General features: G+C 39.4%; 1 protein-coding gene across 2 annotated transcripts in view; it reads left to right on the forward strand.

The window, feature by feature from the left end:
• The first annotated feature begins 1,025 nt into the window (after positions 1-1,025).
• Positions 1,026-18,730, forward strand: part of TM9SF3 (transmembrane 9 superfamily member 3) — a 56,897-nt gene continuing 39,192 nt past the window's right edge. The window contains exons 1-2 of one of the 2 annotated variants that reach the window (XM_062580327.1): positions 1,026-1,179; positions 11,358-11,553. In XM_062580327.1, coding sequence (XP_062436311.1) covers positions 1,084-1,179; positions 11,358-11,553 — 292 coding nt within the window. In that variant the 5' untranslated portion in view covers positions 1,026-1,083. Of the gene's footprint in view, positions 1,180-1,583; positions 1,676-11,357; positions 11,554-18,730 lie in introns of those variants that run through there. The other variant, XM_062580329.1, reaches the window with a different exon arrangement.

The following is an 18,730-nucleotide window of genomic DNA, read 5'->3' on the forward strand; positions in this document are numbered from 1 at the left end:
GGAGGAATCCTCAAATTGAGCTGGTGTCTTTTAATATCTGTGTATTTATTTATTTGTTGGCTTGTGCAATATTTGAGAAGCAGATGGTGTAGTCTCTATTTTGGGGGAAAATACTACATCTGATAACTTCTAAGGATTGCTTTTGTATTCATTCTGTTTATAAATTGTCTGGTCAATGGATGCTTACTACTGAGAAGTTTATGGTTTTCCTTTAACCTTGAAATTATAACTTGGAAAACTTTTAAATAAATGTGCAGGTTTGCAGACTCCATACAGCAGTACTGACAGAAAACATTTTTTTCCAGTTTGGGTAGTTTTTTGCCCCCTCATGAGTACGTTCTGTCCTTACAGGTACATAGCTTTTTGCACTTCAGACTTACGTTCATGAATTTGTTATGCTTAAGTATTCTGGAAAACTGGACCACTTTTCTGCTGTTTTGACTGTATTTGTACTTTGCCATGTGGCATAGTTTTCTCTGTATCAGGTTGCTCTCATGATTTAAAATGGTCTTATCAATCAGTTAAAACATAAATTGTGCTTCAATAAAGTTGTGTGTAATGCAAGTTTTTTAAAAAGCTTGTATAGTTTCTCCGGATTTGGGATGTTGGCTGACTTTCAATTTGTTTCTCGTAGTCTTTGCTCCTGTTCGGATCCCAGGCGCTGAGCACGTACGTCAGCACTGAGGATCAGGCGCAGGTCTCAGTGCAGGGAGCACCACGCTTCGGGGGCGCACACGGTAACTGTCCGCCAGCAGCGCCCAAGGTCGCTGCGCCTGCCGGGCGGCGGCCCCTTCCCCGGCAGGGCCGGAACCGGCCCCGCCGGCGGCAGCGCCCTCCCCGCCCGGGCGGAGCGGCCCCGCGCCCGGCCCGGCCGCGGCTGCGCGCAGCCCTCGGCCTCCTGGGCGGGCCGCGGCGGCGGCGCTTGGCTCCTCGGGGCCGCCGTAGGCGCGGCGCTTCCGGTGTGCGGCCGGATGACGTGGCCGGGGGGAGCGGAAGTGGCGTCGGGCGGTCGGCGTTGGCGGCGGGGCGCGGGCCGGCTGGGCGGCGGGGCCTGCTGCGTGCGCGGGGACGCCCAGGGCCGAGATGGCGGCGCCCGGGTTGCTGCTGTGCGCGGCCGCCGCCGCGCTGCTCCTGCTCCGCCTGCCGCTGCGCGCCCGCGCCGACGAGCACGAGCACACGGTGGGTGGTGGCTCGGCCGCGGCCCGGCGCGGCGCGGCCGCCTGGCGGAGGGAGCGGGGCGGCGGCGGCGGCAGCTCCTGTCCGGTGCCGACGGTGCTGCGGGCGCCGCCGGGCGCGGGGCTGGGCGCAGCGGGCGGCCGGGCCCGGGGCGGGCGGGCCGCTCTCCGCCAGCGCGGCCTCCTGGCGTTGCGCGGCGGCGGCCGGTGCGCCCCGCCTCTGCGCGGAGCTGCGCGGGGCGCCGCCTCCGTGCGCAGGGGCCCGGGCCGCGCCTGCCGTGCGCTCGGCCCGAGCGCCCGGGTCTTCCGGGAGGCGGCTGGCGTGCGGGCCGCGCCGTGCGGCGGGAGCGCGCCCCGGGGGCAGCCGCAGCCCCGGGGCTCCCTGGCGGGAGCGCTGCCCCGAAACGGGCTCGTAAAACGCTGCTGAGGCGGGTGCCAGCCGCTCCTGAGCCGATAGTTGTTGTAAAAAGCCTGCAGTAGCTGAGAGGAATCCGCGCAGTGTAAGTGGCGTTGCTTAATCAGTTTCCCGTTTTGCACCGAAGCGCTGTTTCTTACGATTTTCGTGTTGGAAGGGTAGATGTCTGCGCTGTAAACCGGGATGGGATGTTGGCACAAGGCTTGGTCAAAAACCGTCCGTGTTTCCTCACCGGTGGGATGGATTACAGAGTGTCTGATTAAATACACTGTGTTAGAACTTTTTTATGTTCTGGACAACTTAGGTGATGAGAGCTTGCCCAACTTCTTAACATAGTTTTTCCAAGGTATTGCACACTTAAGTGTTTTAATAGAACGGATAAACAGATACTTTTAAGTTAAGCAGTACTTAATTAGAAAGCTGCATAGTTCTGTGCATTTATCAGACTTTTGAAAATGTTTAGGATTGCTTTTATTTTATTTGAAGCTGATGGATTTACTGCTCTTGCAGTTAATGGCAGAAATATGGGCTACTGTTGAGTAAGGAGTGGGTGTTCTATGTATTAGTTTAGTTGTCCTGATTTGGTAGCTGAATGTATTTTTTTTAGAATCAAGTCTTTGCTGAGATGAGGTGGTTTTCAGTGTAGTCTTGCATTAGGCTGTTTGACTTGTGGGATTCTTCGTCATTCATTTAATACTGATAGTCTTCTGGGGAAAAAACTATTTTGTAAACCTGTCGTGGAGTTTTAACAATTTCTCTTTCAAAAGTAAGTTTCTCTAATGGTTTTTAGGTCTTTTAAATGATTACCTAAACAATTTCAGTGGAAAAAAAACCCTACCCATCTCTTGTTAAGACATTTTTTTTCATATAAGTTCCTCAGGTCTTTTAAATTGTAGCTCTGTCCTTCAGGTTTATCATTCCAGTACATATGATGATCACTTTAGTAATACCATGTGATAGACTAGAAATGGTTGACACAAGACAGTTATCTGAATAAGGAGACAGCCTTCCAAATAAAGGTGTTTTGATACTATAATACTATACAGGTGATTGGGAGTAAGCGTTAATCATATAAGTAAAACATGAACAGGTTTTTTTTTAAGTAGTACACAGAGTCTAAGATTAAGACTCTTAGGGAAATGATCTTTCAATAAATTTTCAATTTTGAAGCTGATTGTTGTTGGAAGGTGAATCTTTCTGCATCCTGAATGATTTGTTACATTTTGAAAGCTCTGTTCACATTTTGGGAAGTGAAGGGAAAAAACAGTACACTCATTTAAGAATACTTGCTTTTAGTAACTTAAGACACTAAATTTTCACCAAATTTAAGACTGAATCCTATTCATAGGAACATGCAGTATTATGCACTGCTTTTCCCTTACTAATTCTACTGTGCAGTTTCATGTTCAAATGTGCCCAGTTGTGCGTGAGTGAAGGAGTATCATTATATCTTGCCACAGATTTTTAGCTGCAGATGTGCAGTGTCTTACCTACATGCGACATGCATAATATTTGAAAATACTGTACTTTGGCTAATGTTAGCAGGTTAATTTTTAATTTGTTTCCTGCAGCTATAATAACTACTATAAATTGCTTATGTTTTATCTGTATCCTTTGTTTTATAACTGTAGGAATGCATAGGTAAATATTATAAAAGGTAATTGTGGGGAGAGAGGACTGAAAATCAAACTCTAGAGTTACAAATGTTAGTGTTTTCTGAGGCATCGGATGTGGATAGGTTTATCAGACCAATAGGTAACATTTTCAGAGAAAGAATACTTTATCCTAAATTTGAAGTGTCTGCATTTCCTTAGAGAAAGAACAGTATCAATGTGGTCACAGGATTAGGATTTAGGTATTTAAAATCAACAGTAAATTCGGAGAAATTGAGATTTGACATCTAAAATCTTCATTATTAAAAACAGTGCAGCAGCATAGTTTTAGACAATGACAGAACAATTTATCAGAATTTAACTGAAAACTTTTCTTGTTTTCTTTAACTTATTTTGGTCCTTCGAAGAACATTACATAATTACTTTTTGACTGTAATCTCATAATTGTGCCATTTGACCACTGACTGAATTTGTGGAAGTCATGGTATAGGTGAGTTGCAGGTTGCCTTAGCACAGTTTAATCTGATCTTGCAGAAACAAGGTGGTGTTTTAGGATTACTGCACTTGTGCCGGATCTTTGATCTTACATTTTTTATTGTTAGACTTGGTGGGGTTGAAGATAGAATAGACAAACAGTAAAAGTACTCTGAAATACTGTGGTATTCCTGTTGTAGAGGAAAGAAAGGTTTAGGGAGTGGGTAGCATTTTAATTCTAATGCTGCTTTTAGTTACCATGCTGAGTAAGTGTGAAAATACATGAAAAATACTAAAAAGTAAAACCTGCCTGAATGGATATCAGAATTCCTAGTTCGTAGTATGATTGAGAAGAGTGTTTTTAAACATTCATACATCAAAATATGAATCTGATTTAAAATTAGTGCATAACAATACCATGAAATCTGTATTGTATCTGTAAAATGTCAGAGAAAGCTGCACTTGAGTGCAGCTAAAATACCTCTTTTAATACAAAATTGTGTACAGACAAGTAACCTAATTCCTTTTGAAGTTGTTGCAGTTACATTTTGAAGAGGTGAAATAAATGTCACAGCAGCTAGGCTTGGTATGCTGGGGCAAACTCTCGCATCTGGAAAGTGTAGAAGTAAAAGACTTGTTTGTACAACAGTGTGAACTGTGCTACTGGTACAGTTGTAGCCGTGTTTTGACCAGGCCTAAAATTCAGTGAGAAACGTGGAGATGTTACTAGAAATAACCTGCTGCATCCAAATGAGAACATGAGGCTGAAATCAAGTTAAATAGACTGTGGATGTAATTGAGCATTATTGCAATGTTCAATAGACAGAATGTCCATAAGATACTGGGGACTAGATACTTGCTGCTTCTGTTATTTCTTTACAATTTCCTGTCCTGCTTCTGCAGTTTTGCTCTGCCATTCTGCCATTGGAAGATGTTAGACTTTTTTTTTTTTTAATGTGATATATGTTGATGTTTAAGGGACTACATTTTAGAAAGCTTCACTACAAAATTTGATTTGAATAAAGGAGTAGAATTAAAAAGTGTCTGAAAGAAATTATCTTGATTTGAAATTATTTTGCTGAATTTAACATGGAAGATATGGAAGTTATAATGCTCTCTACTGGTATCCTGACACTTCTTGCGAAGTGTTTTTCATGGTTGAAAAAAAATACCCTACCAATCTGATGTCCTTTTCTGCAGCCTTTCACTTAGTGACTTAGTCTAGCCTCAGTTGTCTTCTGTGGTAAATAGGATGTTTCCAGAGCTGCCATGCTAATTTCTACAGTTATAATATACAATAGAATATAATATATACAGTTATTATAAAGAGAACATTAAATTGTGTTCCATTTCACAGGAGCGTACTATGGGTTAATGTGAAGGAAAGATCAATCCTGCGATAAAGATAGTCTCAATATATTTATACTTGAATCATTTCTAAATCATATAGATGTATGGAGACAGTCTTTGCACTGAGCCTTAAAAGGCGCACAGGCCCACGTTCAGTAGTTGTTTACATTGTCAGCTAATGGAAGTCCACGCTCGGGCCTGTATCATTGTATATCTTTTTCATATTATTGTTGTACCATTTTATTAAACTCTCTGAAATATGTGCAGAGTATTGTCCCTTTATATGAAGCAAAACCAGAAGAAGTTAGCAGTGTGGAGGTTGCGACATCTTACTCATTCACCTCTTTTGGCTCAGTGACGTCGGCTCAGCTGTCCTGTCAGTATTTAAATAGAACGCTGGTGTCCATCTTCTGGCATCCGAGAAGCTGCCTTTGCACTGTCTGATTCTGTGCAAAGTAGGCTGGAAAGAGAATGATGAACAAATAGAGGAGTTTCTGAAGTGACTCTACCTTACTACAGCAAAATAACCATCCTTTGTACTGGGAAGATATTTGATGTTTGTGTTCATAATGGATAAATTTAAAATTACATTGATGCATAACTGTAACTCTTGATACTCTCAGTCATGCAAATAGTCTGGAGTTTACTCTGCAGACTGTTACTTCAAATTATTTTACCAACTGACATGTTATTTTATAGCTACTTGTAGAAATGCAACCCTTGTTGCAGCCTCAGTAGCTTTGGTACACCTGAAATAGGAATGTACTTGTTTCTTTTCCGAAAGTCCTATAGCAGTGGTGGGTCAAATAGTGACTCAAAACCTGTATCACTGTATGTGTAATGAGAACAGGAAGTTTCTCTTAGGATTGTTAAGGAGCCAGCTACTCTAGATGAAGCAACTGTAGAATTTAACTCGCTAGACACTTCACATGAATATTACAGGACATTGTAGCTGACTTTGTTGCCTACCTTGATAGGGAGGTCTTGAAACTATTTTTTTTCCCTTGGAATTTGGAGGAATCTGTCATTGAATCCAAGTATTCTGCTTGCTGATAATGGAGGAGAAGGAAAACATCATGCTCTTTCAGTTGATTGCACAAGGAAGTTTTATATTGCTGTGTAGCAGTTTTTAAGAGAGACTGTTGGACTTCTTCATAGCATATCTTACTTGGTGCTGGTTTTGACTCTGAGGCCTTGCTGACTTGACTGTTAAGTTAACAGTCAATAGGATTTTGATTTGTTCTATTGCATTTGAAGCTCACAGGGTAAAATTGAGCAGTTGCTTATCAGCCAGAATCATGATAGGAAAAAGTAAAAATGCAGAGTTCTGTTTTGTCATTTTCTCCAATGTGTTTAAATCACTTTCTAATGAAATGAGAACAGCTTTTCAGTATGTCCTTTCTACTGAGAATAGGAGGTGGTGCTATTCAGCTGAAATTTGAGCTGAAACTTTCTTCCTATATTCTATGGCCTGTAGATCTCTGCAGTATGTAGGAGGCTCCAAATGCCCTGAAAGACTAAATACAGGAACATGCAGTAGTTGAAACCTCAGCAAGACTTTTAGTGAGTGGGTTGATCAAAATCTTACTGATGCTGATAGTGTACCTGAGCCACGGCCCTGCTGGAACCCGGTCGCTCTTTAGGAATTTGTCTTATGTGATCTCTTTTACAGTGTGGACACATTTGCTCTAAGATCCTTTGTACATTAGCATTCTCTAAATCTAGAAATCCTCATGTGAAGGTGACAGAACAGGCCCAGAAGATTGAGGCAAGACTAAGAACTAGAGTACAAGGTTTTTTTCTATAGTTGTTTCACACTACCATTGACTGTTGCTTGTTGTAAATGCTTTGATATTGAGAAGGCAGTAGTGCAAGGAAATACTTGAACTCTTTGATAGCACTGAGCTCCTTGCCACCAAATTACCCTACCGATTAAGAAAGAGCAATACCAGTCTTTGAGTCTTGTTTTTCCTTTTCTTGACATTTTAAAGAGTGAAAAACATACTGGGCTTCAGTGTGGTGCACCAAGTGGCTTTGTGACTGCCCTGCCTCTTAATTGTGTGAGACTTGGCAGCCAAGGCAAAGGTAAGTTTTATATGAAGGAAACTATAAAGAAGAAAGTTTTAAGAAATTGAATGAGGAGGGTTGGTAGAAGTATACATCTCGTGAAAGAATGAATATACAACTGTCTGATTTGGGAAAGCAGCTGAGCTCCTCTCCAGACTTACCAGAAGATAGAAAATAACTACAGACCGTGATCAGCTTTGCTCTTCAGGTGCCAGGGCAACGTATGGCATGACAGAGTCATGGTCGCGCCTCTGTTCCAATCTGTAGGTGTCTGAAGACTGCAAAGGGAGTAGAGGCGGAAATTAGAGGGTTTGCCTTGAGGAAGTAGATGTCTTTCCCAAAGCTAATGAATCTGCTTCCTACTAGAAGCCATTCAGGCTGGTGTTTTCTGTCCAATGAGAAGGGTTTATTGTTGTAAGTGTGGGTGGTGCTGTTCTAGAAAAGTACTTTTTGCCTCATAGGAAACGGTGACATGAATTTCCCTTCCAAAGGAAATGAGTTTGTATGTCACTATTTTGTTGCAGTCACAGCTCCAACAGTGCTTTTGCTCAGTGTAGTAGGTAATAGTATACAACTTCTTGTGGGCCTGTGTTGAAAGAATGACATTTACGTTGTAGTTAATACTTCAAAATGTGTTAATACGTCTGTGAATATATTAGTAGTTATGGGAGACATTTCTAAATTTAGAGAAATACCTAAAGATTTTTAACATATCACCCTTTTTCTAAGGGCTTAAATAATGATAGGACTTAACCAATTTCTGAAGTTAATAAAGGAAGCAGTTTCTTCAGCTTACTGTAAATAAATTTTTCTGATACTTTATGATGTGAAGAAAGATGATGACAGATGTCTCGGTTGTAAGGTTGTAACACTTTGCACGTAAATTTACAATACTATGTGCATGTATGGCAGTGTGTAGATAAGGGAGAGTATTACCTCCCCACAGGGAATTGGTCTGAAAAGCTCCATTTAAGATACTATTCTTCAAAGTAGAGAATTCTCTTTCCAAAAGTGCTACAAATTGGTGAGGAGCAGATCTTTGAATACTTCTTGTGTTAGGTTCTTCACTGTATAGGAACGTGATAGCAGTCAAAATATAATTTCGTACTGAAACGATTATAGCTTTCCTCTTCTGATTATATTGCTCTGTGAAGACTATAACATAGGATGTTTTGGATGCCTGAATCCTGGACTTTTTGAACAAGGTAGAGATGTGTTCATTCTTGTATCTAGTGATTACTTTGTATTTTTCTTTCTGTCTAGAGGAAAGTTCACTGCCTACAATAGACACTTCAGCTTCTAGGTTTTTAAGACACGCTGTACTGTACTGTTACCTGTTGTTGCATGCTTTGTTTAAATGAGATTGTAGGTAACTGATGGGGAAACACTTTTAAACCTGAAAGTCCATCCATATAGCTGAGAGTGAGCAAAACCCGGCAAGTGTGCCCTTAATGGATTGCAAATTGCTATCACTAGAGACCTGCTGATTGTGAGGCATAGCCTGGTAGTGCCAAGGAACCTTGTTATTTTACGTAGCAGTCCTCCTGAACGGTTTTCTCTTTAGCTATTTTGCTGTGATGGTTGTAAGAAAGGAGAAAGTAATAAAAATGGAGTGAATTGTTTGGTTTGGTCCCTTTTCTCTCCAGTGCAGGTTTGATGGTATCCTGGAGTCACAGAATCACAGAATGGTTGAGGTTGGAGTCAATGTGGTGAAAAAAAAATGCATCCTTTTGCTGTTACATTTTTCTTCCTCCTTGTGTTGGGTTATATTCTAGGAGGACTGGAAAGAGGTGTAAGCATCACGCAGATGAGAGATGGGCAAAGACCAAAGTTATTCTTGCAATTGATGTAAATATAATGCAGTTGCATAATTAGATCAGGACAAGAAACAAGATTTTGAGTAAAGTGCTGTCTTTTAGTAGCTGTGTGCGTAGAGGTATATTCTTTCTGTCATGTGAAGGTGATCTGGCATAGTTCCAAAAAATGTAAACATCCCAATTTAGGGTGAAGCAAGTCACAAATAAGCAGCTAAGTAAAACAGTAGTCAATGCATTCCTTTCCAGTTCCTAAGATAAGTTCATGGATGTAGGAATGTTCTCATAATCCATTCCTGAAGTTTGTATGGAGGTGCAGCTTGGTGTGTGTGGACGCTGTTGCATTAGAAGAAATAATGCTAAACTGGGGTATCAACAGGTTAAGATCGTTTTTAGAAAGGACCGAAAATATCTGTGGCTGTTAGGGGAAGGAACAAAAGACAGGCTAGGCATGGCAGAAAAGAAAGAAGTAAAGACTAGCTTGTCCCTTGCTGCTTTGATGAGAGCTAGAGGACTGTGCTCTCTGCTTCTGCTTGTTAAAGAGCTGGAACTAATTTTTTTCTCTCTCAACTTTGGAAGTTGCACGTATGTGCTGCATTGGTGTTACCTTCCTAGCTGCTGGCAGAGAGACAGAATGTCTGCTTTCTCTTGCTCTGGTGTTTACTTTGCTTCCCCATTGATGGCTTTTACCCTTCGGGTGGTTCCAGGGTGTATGCGCCTTTCTCAGGCAGATTTGTTAAACTGATAAGTGTTTGAGCTTTGCTGCTGTTTAGAATGAAATCTTTTTGTTGGAGGTAGCTCACGTAAGATGCAGGAAAGACCCTTGTACGGCATTGTAAACGAAGTAGATTAGGCTCTTACTTGAAGTGACGTGTTGAGATAAAGGGATTAAATTACCTCCTAAAACATGCTTATTTAAATCCATAAATTTAACGTTGGAACACCTCATCTCAAGAGTTTTATGCATTCCAGATGTAGCTAATCATTTCTGAATTAACCTGTCAGTATGACAGTGATTATTGAGAATAAATGGAGTTGAAGGACCTTTGCCCATTTGTTAAAAAAACAGAGATGCAGAACCGTATTAAGTATTTTAATTCTGTTTTATGAAATAGTTACAACTAATCAAAGCTGACTTTCTTTTCCTCTGCATTCTGTGTTTGCACCTCAGTCTTAAAACAGTACTTCATTCTTGTGTACTTTAAAAAGAAAAATTAGGTGTCTATGTGGTGATTATGCTTGCAGCAGTGAACAGTTATGAGCAGTCTTTTCTACCTTAAAACTTAGATCCATATGCCTCCTAATCTGTTGAAATTGGTGTAAGTGAAGGGGTTGTGTTGAGCGGGCAACGCAACTTTGCAATAACCGCAAGCCTTTTACCTCATTCAGACACATTCAGATATAGTGCAAATACGATTTCGGATCAGTTCGTTCTTCTGAATTCAGGCAACACTTGTATACTGATGGACAAACAAATCTAAAGCTGTGTTTATTAAAAGTTACACGGGCTTGAAAAAAAGAAAATCTCTGACTTCTAGCCAAGGACTAAGTTTTGCTGGCTTACAGCAGCTGTGGAAAGTCAAGGGTGAATGTTCTTCCAAAGAATTTAATGGCAACCACCAGAATTCTTGCTGTTCTACTTTTTCACTGCGCAAATGGTGGAAATACATCAAAATACAATCCTTCCATTTGACAGTTTTGTCTCTTGGCTATGATAGGTATGCCACAGTTGAATTTTAGTACTCTCTGTAAGGCATTGCTTTCTTCAGGGAATTTTGAACGTAAAAGATCACTTTTGCTTTGGACTGTTACAGAAGGAGTTGCATTGTAGGAAAATACAATATACCTGTGATCACTGGAACTAAAGAAGGTTGGCTTCCTACAAACTTTGAATCCTGTTTGATTGATTTATAATGGTGTCTAAAACAATTAAAACTCGTGTCTTTTGATTAGTTGGCCCATCTCTAAGATCTATCTCTCGGGGACAATTGTCCAATTCATTTCATCATGTTTAACAAGATGTTGGTTCTTGGCTTTTCCTTCCTCTCAGTGGAGGTGCTTACAGAGTTTTGCTTTTTAACTGGAGTGTGTTTTCACAAAATTTGCAGAAATACAGTTTAAGTGACTGAGGCTTCTGCTTTTTTTCCCCTGTTTCTGTTGTTTCTTCTGCTTCTTTATCTAATTTGCGTGACCAGTCCTCCTCTTGTGTTGCTTCAGTGATAGACTCTAGGAAACTGTGTGATCAGCTAAAATGTTCTTCATAGGAAGGCCAGCTGAAAATCTTTTCTTAGAACCCCGGCCACCTAAAAGGCAGAAACATTGGACTGTCTTTAAATGGAACTGCTGCTTTTGATTGAAAACTCCTGCTTCGCTACTTAATTTGAATGAGAGATACTCTTCATTTAATTCTCCTGGGCTTCTCATCTAACTCAGTAACTTTATCTTTCAGTACCAAGATAAAGAAGAAGTTGTTCTATGGATGAATACAGTAGGACCTTACCACAATCGCCAAGAGACATACAAATACTTCTCTCTTCCTTTCTGTGTGGGATCAAAAAAAAGTATCAGCCATTACCATGAAACTCTAGGAGAAGCGCTTCAAGGAGTTGAATTGGAATTTAGTGGTCTTGACATAAAATTTAAAGGTAAGCAATTGAAAGTACATTTGGTCATTTTTAATTAGAAGAACTGAGAGTTTAGTGCTGGCAGTTTTTGAGTGTATTTCATACTGTTGCTTGAAACTCTCTGTACGGTTACCTAATACAGGTGGCTTTTAAATATGCTAAGCTTTCACGTGTATGTCCTGTAAGGAAGATGTTTGCAGTAGATCTATACTTTTGAAAACTGATTATCATTACTTTTTGTAGAGTAAAACTGAGCTTTCTGGGTATTGAATTATTAAAACATATTCACAAACTGAAATCTTTGACCTGTAACGTGTCATATCTGTAGTGTATGATGACTGATTGCTCAAATCAGTAAATAATGTTACTTGGAAACATCAATAGAAAGATCATTTCTTTTTTTTATAATGTGGGAAGTAGTCACTAAGATGTATAACTCTATCCACATCTTCTCTCAAAAATTCTTACCATAAAATGATGAGGTAATCTCTCTTTAATATGAAAACTTGTTTCAAAGAATAGAGCATATAATTGTTTTGATAATGTTTTAAAAAAGCTGTCAGTTTCATTAGAGTAAATCTATTTGTATGCAAATGTGTTATGTTTGTGAAAAATAAGATGTAGTTGAAGGTGATAAAAGTGTTTGACCACTTTTCAGATCTCTTGCAGCCTCAAAATACAGAATTTACTTTATATTTATCAATTGCAAAGATATGATTTTTTTTCTGTGAGGTTGAATATTTGCAGATCCTCTGTAGCTAGAACAAGTAGCAAGTGCTCAACATCAGGTAGTGCCCTCAGACAGTATTAATTATTGTATTCATTGTATTCTTTTCTCTCCTGTCTAATTTTAAATGTTCTGTAGTTTAAATTCTTTTGCATTTTAGTGAAGTTATTAAAATGCACTGTACAAAAAGCTTTTTTTAAGAAGTCAGAATGAAAGCACTGCTGCTGTTAATTTTGCTTTTATATATGTTTTTCCAACCTGTATTTTTTTTTTCTGATTTTGGATACCATAAATGTGAATAAAGCCAAAGAAATGACTTAACAAGTTTAAATTCCTATGTGTGAAATGAATAGAAATCAACTTTAAAGCAGATGATGAGCAAAGGGAAATGCGTACTTCAGTGGAGAGATGGGAAGCTTATTCTGGCTAATGGAGAATGGGCCTTTGATGCATGCTTGATGAACCACATGTTCATGTGTCTTAGTATTATTCAGTAATATAAAAAGAAGTCATACATTTGTGATCCATCTTGAGAAAATGTTTCATATTCTTAGTATTATTTCCATGCCTCTTCTGAAAGATTATTAAAATAAAACTGGAGAGGAAATTTGTGTGAATTTATGATTTCAAGAAGTTGCAAGAGGTGCAATTTTTACACACATCTCCCTGCTTCATAAGTAGTAACTTTAGGGGTTTAATTTGACGAATTTCTATGATTTCCCTTTCAGCTACTACAATAGCTAGTATTTGTATGCTTGACTAGAAATTCTTTGTGTTCTTTTAAAATATACTTGGCTCTTGTTGCTGAAGGAAGCTCTGTAAGAAGCATCAAGGTCAATAGAATGAAGCTATTAGCAGCCAGAATGTTTCTGAGAGTTGTGAAAGAAATTACCAAATGTAAATACAGATAACATTGCATCTTGCATCTGCTGTCAGATACTAGTATGTGATAGTGCTAAGCCTAGTCAAACTTCCACAAATGAAGCGACCAAGCCTAGTCAGTTTAATTGCTCGTGGTCATAACCTGCATGGCACTAATGAAATTGCAAAAATCATGTTATTCTCTTGCTGCTATTGAAGAAGCTGCAGGTCACAGGCAATGGATCACATGGAACAGTGTAGGCCAATACTGAGGAACCCATAGTTGGACCAGCTAAGAGTTGGCAGGTCATGAGGATACAGGAAAACTTTATCTTACAGCACTTGGAGAAGGATGTCAATGGGTGTGGAGGATATTGAGGTGTTTTTTTTTGTTTTGGCTCTAAAAGAGGTATTCCTTGCTCATCATATGCCAGTCAGGAAGGACGTAGTATATTTTTACTCCTGTCCCTTGCCCCTCTCACCCCTTCTGTACTATTCAAAGATGAAGTTTAACTACTTTTGCAAATACATTTATTGATGTTAAGGGATGAGACTTCTACCACAGAATTTATCTGGATTTTATTCATCAATAACCAGCATCTAGCTGTCTGTAACTGGTAGTTATAGGGCTTCAAATAATAGCAGATTTTTTTTGTCTATATTGGACTTAACATTCATTCATTTACTTGGTCTAGTTTAGTATCTATCTGTCTATTTATTCTTGAGAGCTACTCTTTGTTGCCTCACCAGTACTTAACTGTATGAAGAGTTTAAAAGTTGTATCTCTTGTTTGAGCATTTGCTGTCAGATGGGACTTAGTTTCTCTAAGTTATAAAAATTTATCCAAAGTTGGACATCTCTGAAATAAGAGACTTGGTTATGGTTTTGTTATAAGCAAAATAAATGAAATGTTTGTTAAAACTTTAAATTCTTCATAAACTTTGAAGCTGCATCAAGGCTAATGTGGTTGCATTAAAATGAATTTGGAGATGCCTCTTTCCTTTAAGAAGTGAGCTATATTGGAACTAACACTGGGAAACAATCTTATTACTGATTTTCAAGACTTACATCTCTTTCAAAATTTTATTCGCTATGAGAGAAACAGTTTTCCAGCAAACCTCATAGAATATGCTTGGAAACAAAGTAGAAAGAACAGAGGAGGCAAGTGGCAGAAGTTCAATGTGACTGTACAGATTAAGCAAAACTTTCACTGTCAGACTATGATAAACATCTTATTTCTTTTACAGCCAGTTACACATGTGGTTTAGACTTCTTTTAATTGCCGCATTCCTGCAGAGAGACAGTGTGTTAGTCAAGTGACAAGCGTACGCTTTAGATGCAGCACCAGATTGGAAAAAAAATGACTTTTTCTGACTTAATGGTTATTGCTGTGAATTATGACACTCTCTCCTCCTATTCCTGCAGCAAAATAGTATTTGTTCTTACAGTATTTTACTCTCCCCTCCTCCCCCCCCCAATTTATTCCCAAACATTAGCTGCAGTAGATTTATTCCCCTACTGTTCCAGTTTTTTGCTAGAGCAAGACTTCCACTTTGTGAGTGGGGGAGCTTGAGGGCATCGTGCTGTGGGGTAGCTGGCTGCTCCTCGCTTCCAACCTGCGACTTTCTGTCCTCCCAGAACGGCCGTTTTCCTCACTGAGGTGGAGGTGCCGACTTCCTAATCGGACTCTCTTGTGAAAGCGTCAAGGTGATACCAAGGGAAGGAAATGGACCGGCTCACGTTCAGGAGCTGGCTGAAATGCTTGAAAAGGTTTCTTCCTTAGAGGCACAAAAAGGCTGGAGCTGTATCCAAAGTACGTGCAGTTGTCAGGCTGGTTTAGATCTATGAAGCATGTTCTTCCTGAGAGGACAGGTGAAGCAGACAAAACTTCTGAGTTTGTCTTTCATCCCCTCTCGTGACTGTTTTATAGTTTAGTCTTACGTAGTTTTTCTAGACCATTCCCTGCTGTTTCTGAGAGAAATAACACAGAAATATGTAACACGTAGACAAATCCATTTGTCTTTGCGTATCTTCTCGAATGCTCGTCGAATACTTGGATTCTGATAGAGAATTTTGTTGCTGTTTCTGTAATTCTTTTGACTAACACTTGGGAAAGAAATATGTAACACCTGTCTTTTTTGTGTAAAAATTATGTGCGACTCTGAACTTCCAGAACTTCAGTACATAAAAATTGGCACATTCCTGTTTGATTAAGAGAAGTCTCCTGCAATTCAGAACTGCAGGAAGACAAAGCAATTTCCAGACTAGCAAGAATTAAAAAAAGTGCTGTCGTTACTGTTCCTTGTGTGGCCGTTCTGGTTTGATTATGTCCCTGCCATGTCCGTATATCTGTCATGTCTTTTGTAGTTCTTCATGGGTAAACTTGTTTCCCTTAAGCTGTGTTTTGCTTTGAGTTTGAGGAGTTTCAGGTTGTGAACCACAAATGTTTGTGGTGATGGTTTGTCACACAAAACATGAGATTTTCTATTTTACAAGTGATTTTTTTATTGCGACAACTGAGTGCAGTTTGGCTTGAGATCTAGTCTGCCCTTGTTTTACGGGTGCCTTTTTGTACCTCTGCCTGCTTTGCCAGTGCATGCCAGATACCTGGTTGCTGTGCTGGGGTGTATTCTTCCAAACGGACTGCATGCACTGTCAGTCAAAATAACCTCTGTATGGGTACACAAAGTAGTGATTTCTGAAAGAATCAGGTGTCTAGGGCTTGTAAGTTTTTAAGTGATAGATGTGTTAATAAATTTCCCAATACACATTATCAAGGTTTTTAATTCTTTTAAAAGTATTAGGCTGAATTTTGCCAGGTTCGCTACTGCACTGAAAGCTTTGTACTAAAGGCCATAGAGAAGGATGTTTTATTCAGCCTTTAGTGTGCTGTTTTCTGTGTGAGAGTTACCAGGGAACTGGAGGCAGATCTGAGAGCTGTGGCGTCCCCTCTCCTTTATGCATAGTGGGGAGGGGTGCAAAAAACCACCCCATTGCAGTACAGGTTCATCGTGTGGAGAAAATAGTAGTCCAGTTCCTTCACGGTAAGCCTGTGTTATGACAGCATTGGTGGAAATACTCGGGTTAATTTTGTGCCTGTCCATGTGAAATAAAAGTGATACAGAGATTCCCACGGTTTCTAATTTTAGTGTTTTTGCCATTTTTTTAAAAAATTGTAGCCCAGAGGAATGAATACTGTTGTTACCAAGAGCACTGTGGATTTGTAAGCTAGTGAGGCTTTGTATGTACTGTTTTGCATTTAGATAAATATGAAATTCCGCTTTTCTTAAGGGAGCATAGATGCCACTGTTGAAAGAGCTGGTGTTGGTTAAGCCATTACGTGTTATGACTTGAAGGAAAGTAACTTGCTTCTGACCCCTGGAATATGCAGAGGTGCTTGACCTGTAGCTTAATGAAGTTAACGAGGTGGTAAGAACCCTACGGGAGGGTGGAACGAGCTTGCAAAGGGAACCTGCTGTCCTGCGAGGAGCAGGCAGGCACTCTGGCTTGTTTGCTGTGCCGCAGAAGGGAATAGTAGAGCTTGCAGCAGTACCTATCGCAGTCTCTCCCTGGAGAAGCATTAATGTGATTTTTCTTGTTTGTTTCTGGAGGTGAAGTTGCATCTGTCTTGGTCAGCACTGGGTCAGATTTAAGTAATATTCTTGAACTTAAATTGAGAGTAGTTGCAAGATGGCATATCTGTAACCTGAACAGAGATTTTTGAGGGGGATCTCGAATGATTAGATGAACACACTGTCTAGAGGAGATAATTGAGATCCCAACTGAAATAAATGGAATAACCTGTATTTAGTGGTTTTGACTTTCATATGGATAGGGATGGTGAAATCGATAGGTTTGTGAACCGAGCATATGTACCTTGTACTATCCATTAATGTCTTCCTCTTCACCCATATTCTTTGTTGCTTTTTAGTTAAGATATTGGTACTTTTTGATATAGATTGTTGATTGGTGTTGGACCAGGAGTGAATTTAACTCTGGATGCAAGCTGGTGCGGGTCCAATATTTTCTAGAAAGCAGATAGTGCGTAGGAGCTGGTTGATAACAAAATACATGTCCGTGAACTGGGAAGCTGTTCATGTGTGTTTCTGATTTGTCCTTTACAACCTATGTCGTGATGGTAAAAGATGGAAGACAATAATCCCCTTCCTGTTAGCTGGTTTCCAGCAGCTTCTGCATCAGGAGGTGATTTAGTACTTCTAGCTCTGGATTTATGAAATGAGCTCTGAAAGTGGCTCAACTCTATTTTACTAGATTTGACCTAATATTAAAGGTATTAAAATTTCCTTTTTTTTTTTTTCAAATTTCAGCACAACAAACATAAATTAAATGTAGCAATAGTTATTAGTACTTATTTGATGACTATGGAAAATTTGTTGAAATACAACTTGTCGTAGTATATAACTACTTTATTGTAAAAACACGGAACAAAAAGTTTCATATCTGAGATTTTTCTTAGAAGTTATCACAAAACCAGTGTAATTTATATTCACTGCATATAGGAAAATTTAAGTTTCATAGACCAGCTATCAAGATTTAGAGCTTATATAAACACTTCTCGGACAGTTTTTTTTCCTGGTTTGTTTGTTTAAATGTTGGCTTTTTGGTGACATTTTAATGGTAGGCTTTGTTCTTGACTGAAGTGGAGATGCTCACTGTTTTCAGAGGAAACGTTTTGTTTTTGTTTTACAGTGTAATTGGCTTGTATTGCAGAAATCAAGAAGTTTTTTTAATGACTAAATTTTGCCTTACTGTCGTGATTGATTTATTCCCCCCCCACCAACTAGTGGCTCAGAAATTGCAGCCATGAAATTGAAACAAAGTTATTAATGATATTTTTTTCTCTGATTTTTATTTCTTAAATAGCAACTTGCATTTTTGCATCAATAGTTTTCTAATATCTGCAGCTGAAATAATTAAGAACTGCTCAAGTACCTTTTGATAAACTTTTAGATAGATTCTTCATACCATATTTACATATCTATAGCAAGCTGACATGCAAAAGGTGGCATGATCGTCTGAAAGACGTGTACAAATTTCCTTTATGAATATGTAAATCAGATCTACATTCTGAGTTGACCGACTTGTGTCTTTCCTAAAGTGTTTGGGACTAACAGCTACAGGTGTTTTTCCTCTTTAAATCGGCGTTTAAAGAATTCATCAAAATGAATTAGTTCTGGATTTATACTGTTTTTCCTCCTTTGGAATGAGGGAAGGGGGATTAAATGCAGCTTCTGTGCTTATTGAAGTTACTAGCCTGACTGTTGTTATTCCTCTAAAAATACTGTATACGCACAGATTTAGCTCAAGAATTTTTTGTGTGTATGTGTGTGTAATATGTGTGTGTGCGTATTATATATATGAATCACATCTTTCGTAGAATTGTTCTAAAAGATTAGCTTCTGCAATTAGAAAGAAATCCCTTCAGGCAGTTTAATCAGTGGAGCTTGCCTGTGTATCTGAAATAGAGTAAGAACCTACAAAATTATGGCTTTGTAGAAATTTTATCTTGCCAAAAATGGAGGCCTGAGCTTGGATGCTTGTTGTAGTGACTGGTGGGACAAATCTGCAATATATTCATGAATCCATGAA

The sequence above is a fragment of the Rhea pennata genome, chromosome 7 (assembly GCF_028389875.1).
Source record: "Rhea pennata isolate bPtePen1 chromosome 7, bPtePen1.pri, whole genome shotgun sequence".
NCBI classification, from domain to species: domain Eukaryota; kingdom Metazoa; phylum Chordata; class Aves; order Rheiformes; family Rheidae; genus Rhea; species Rhea pennata.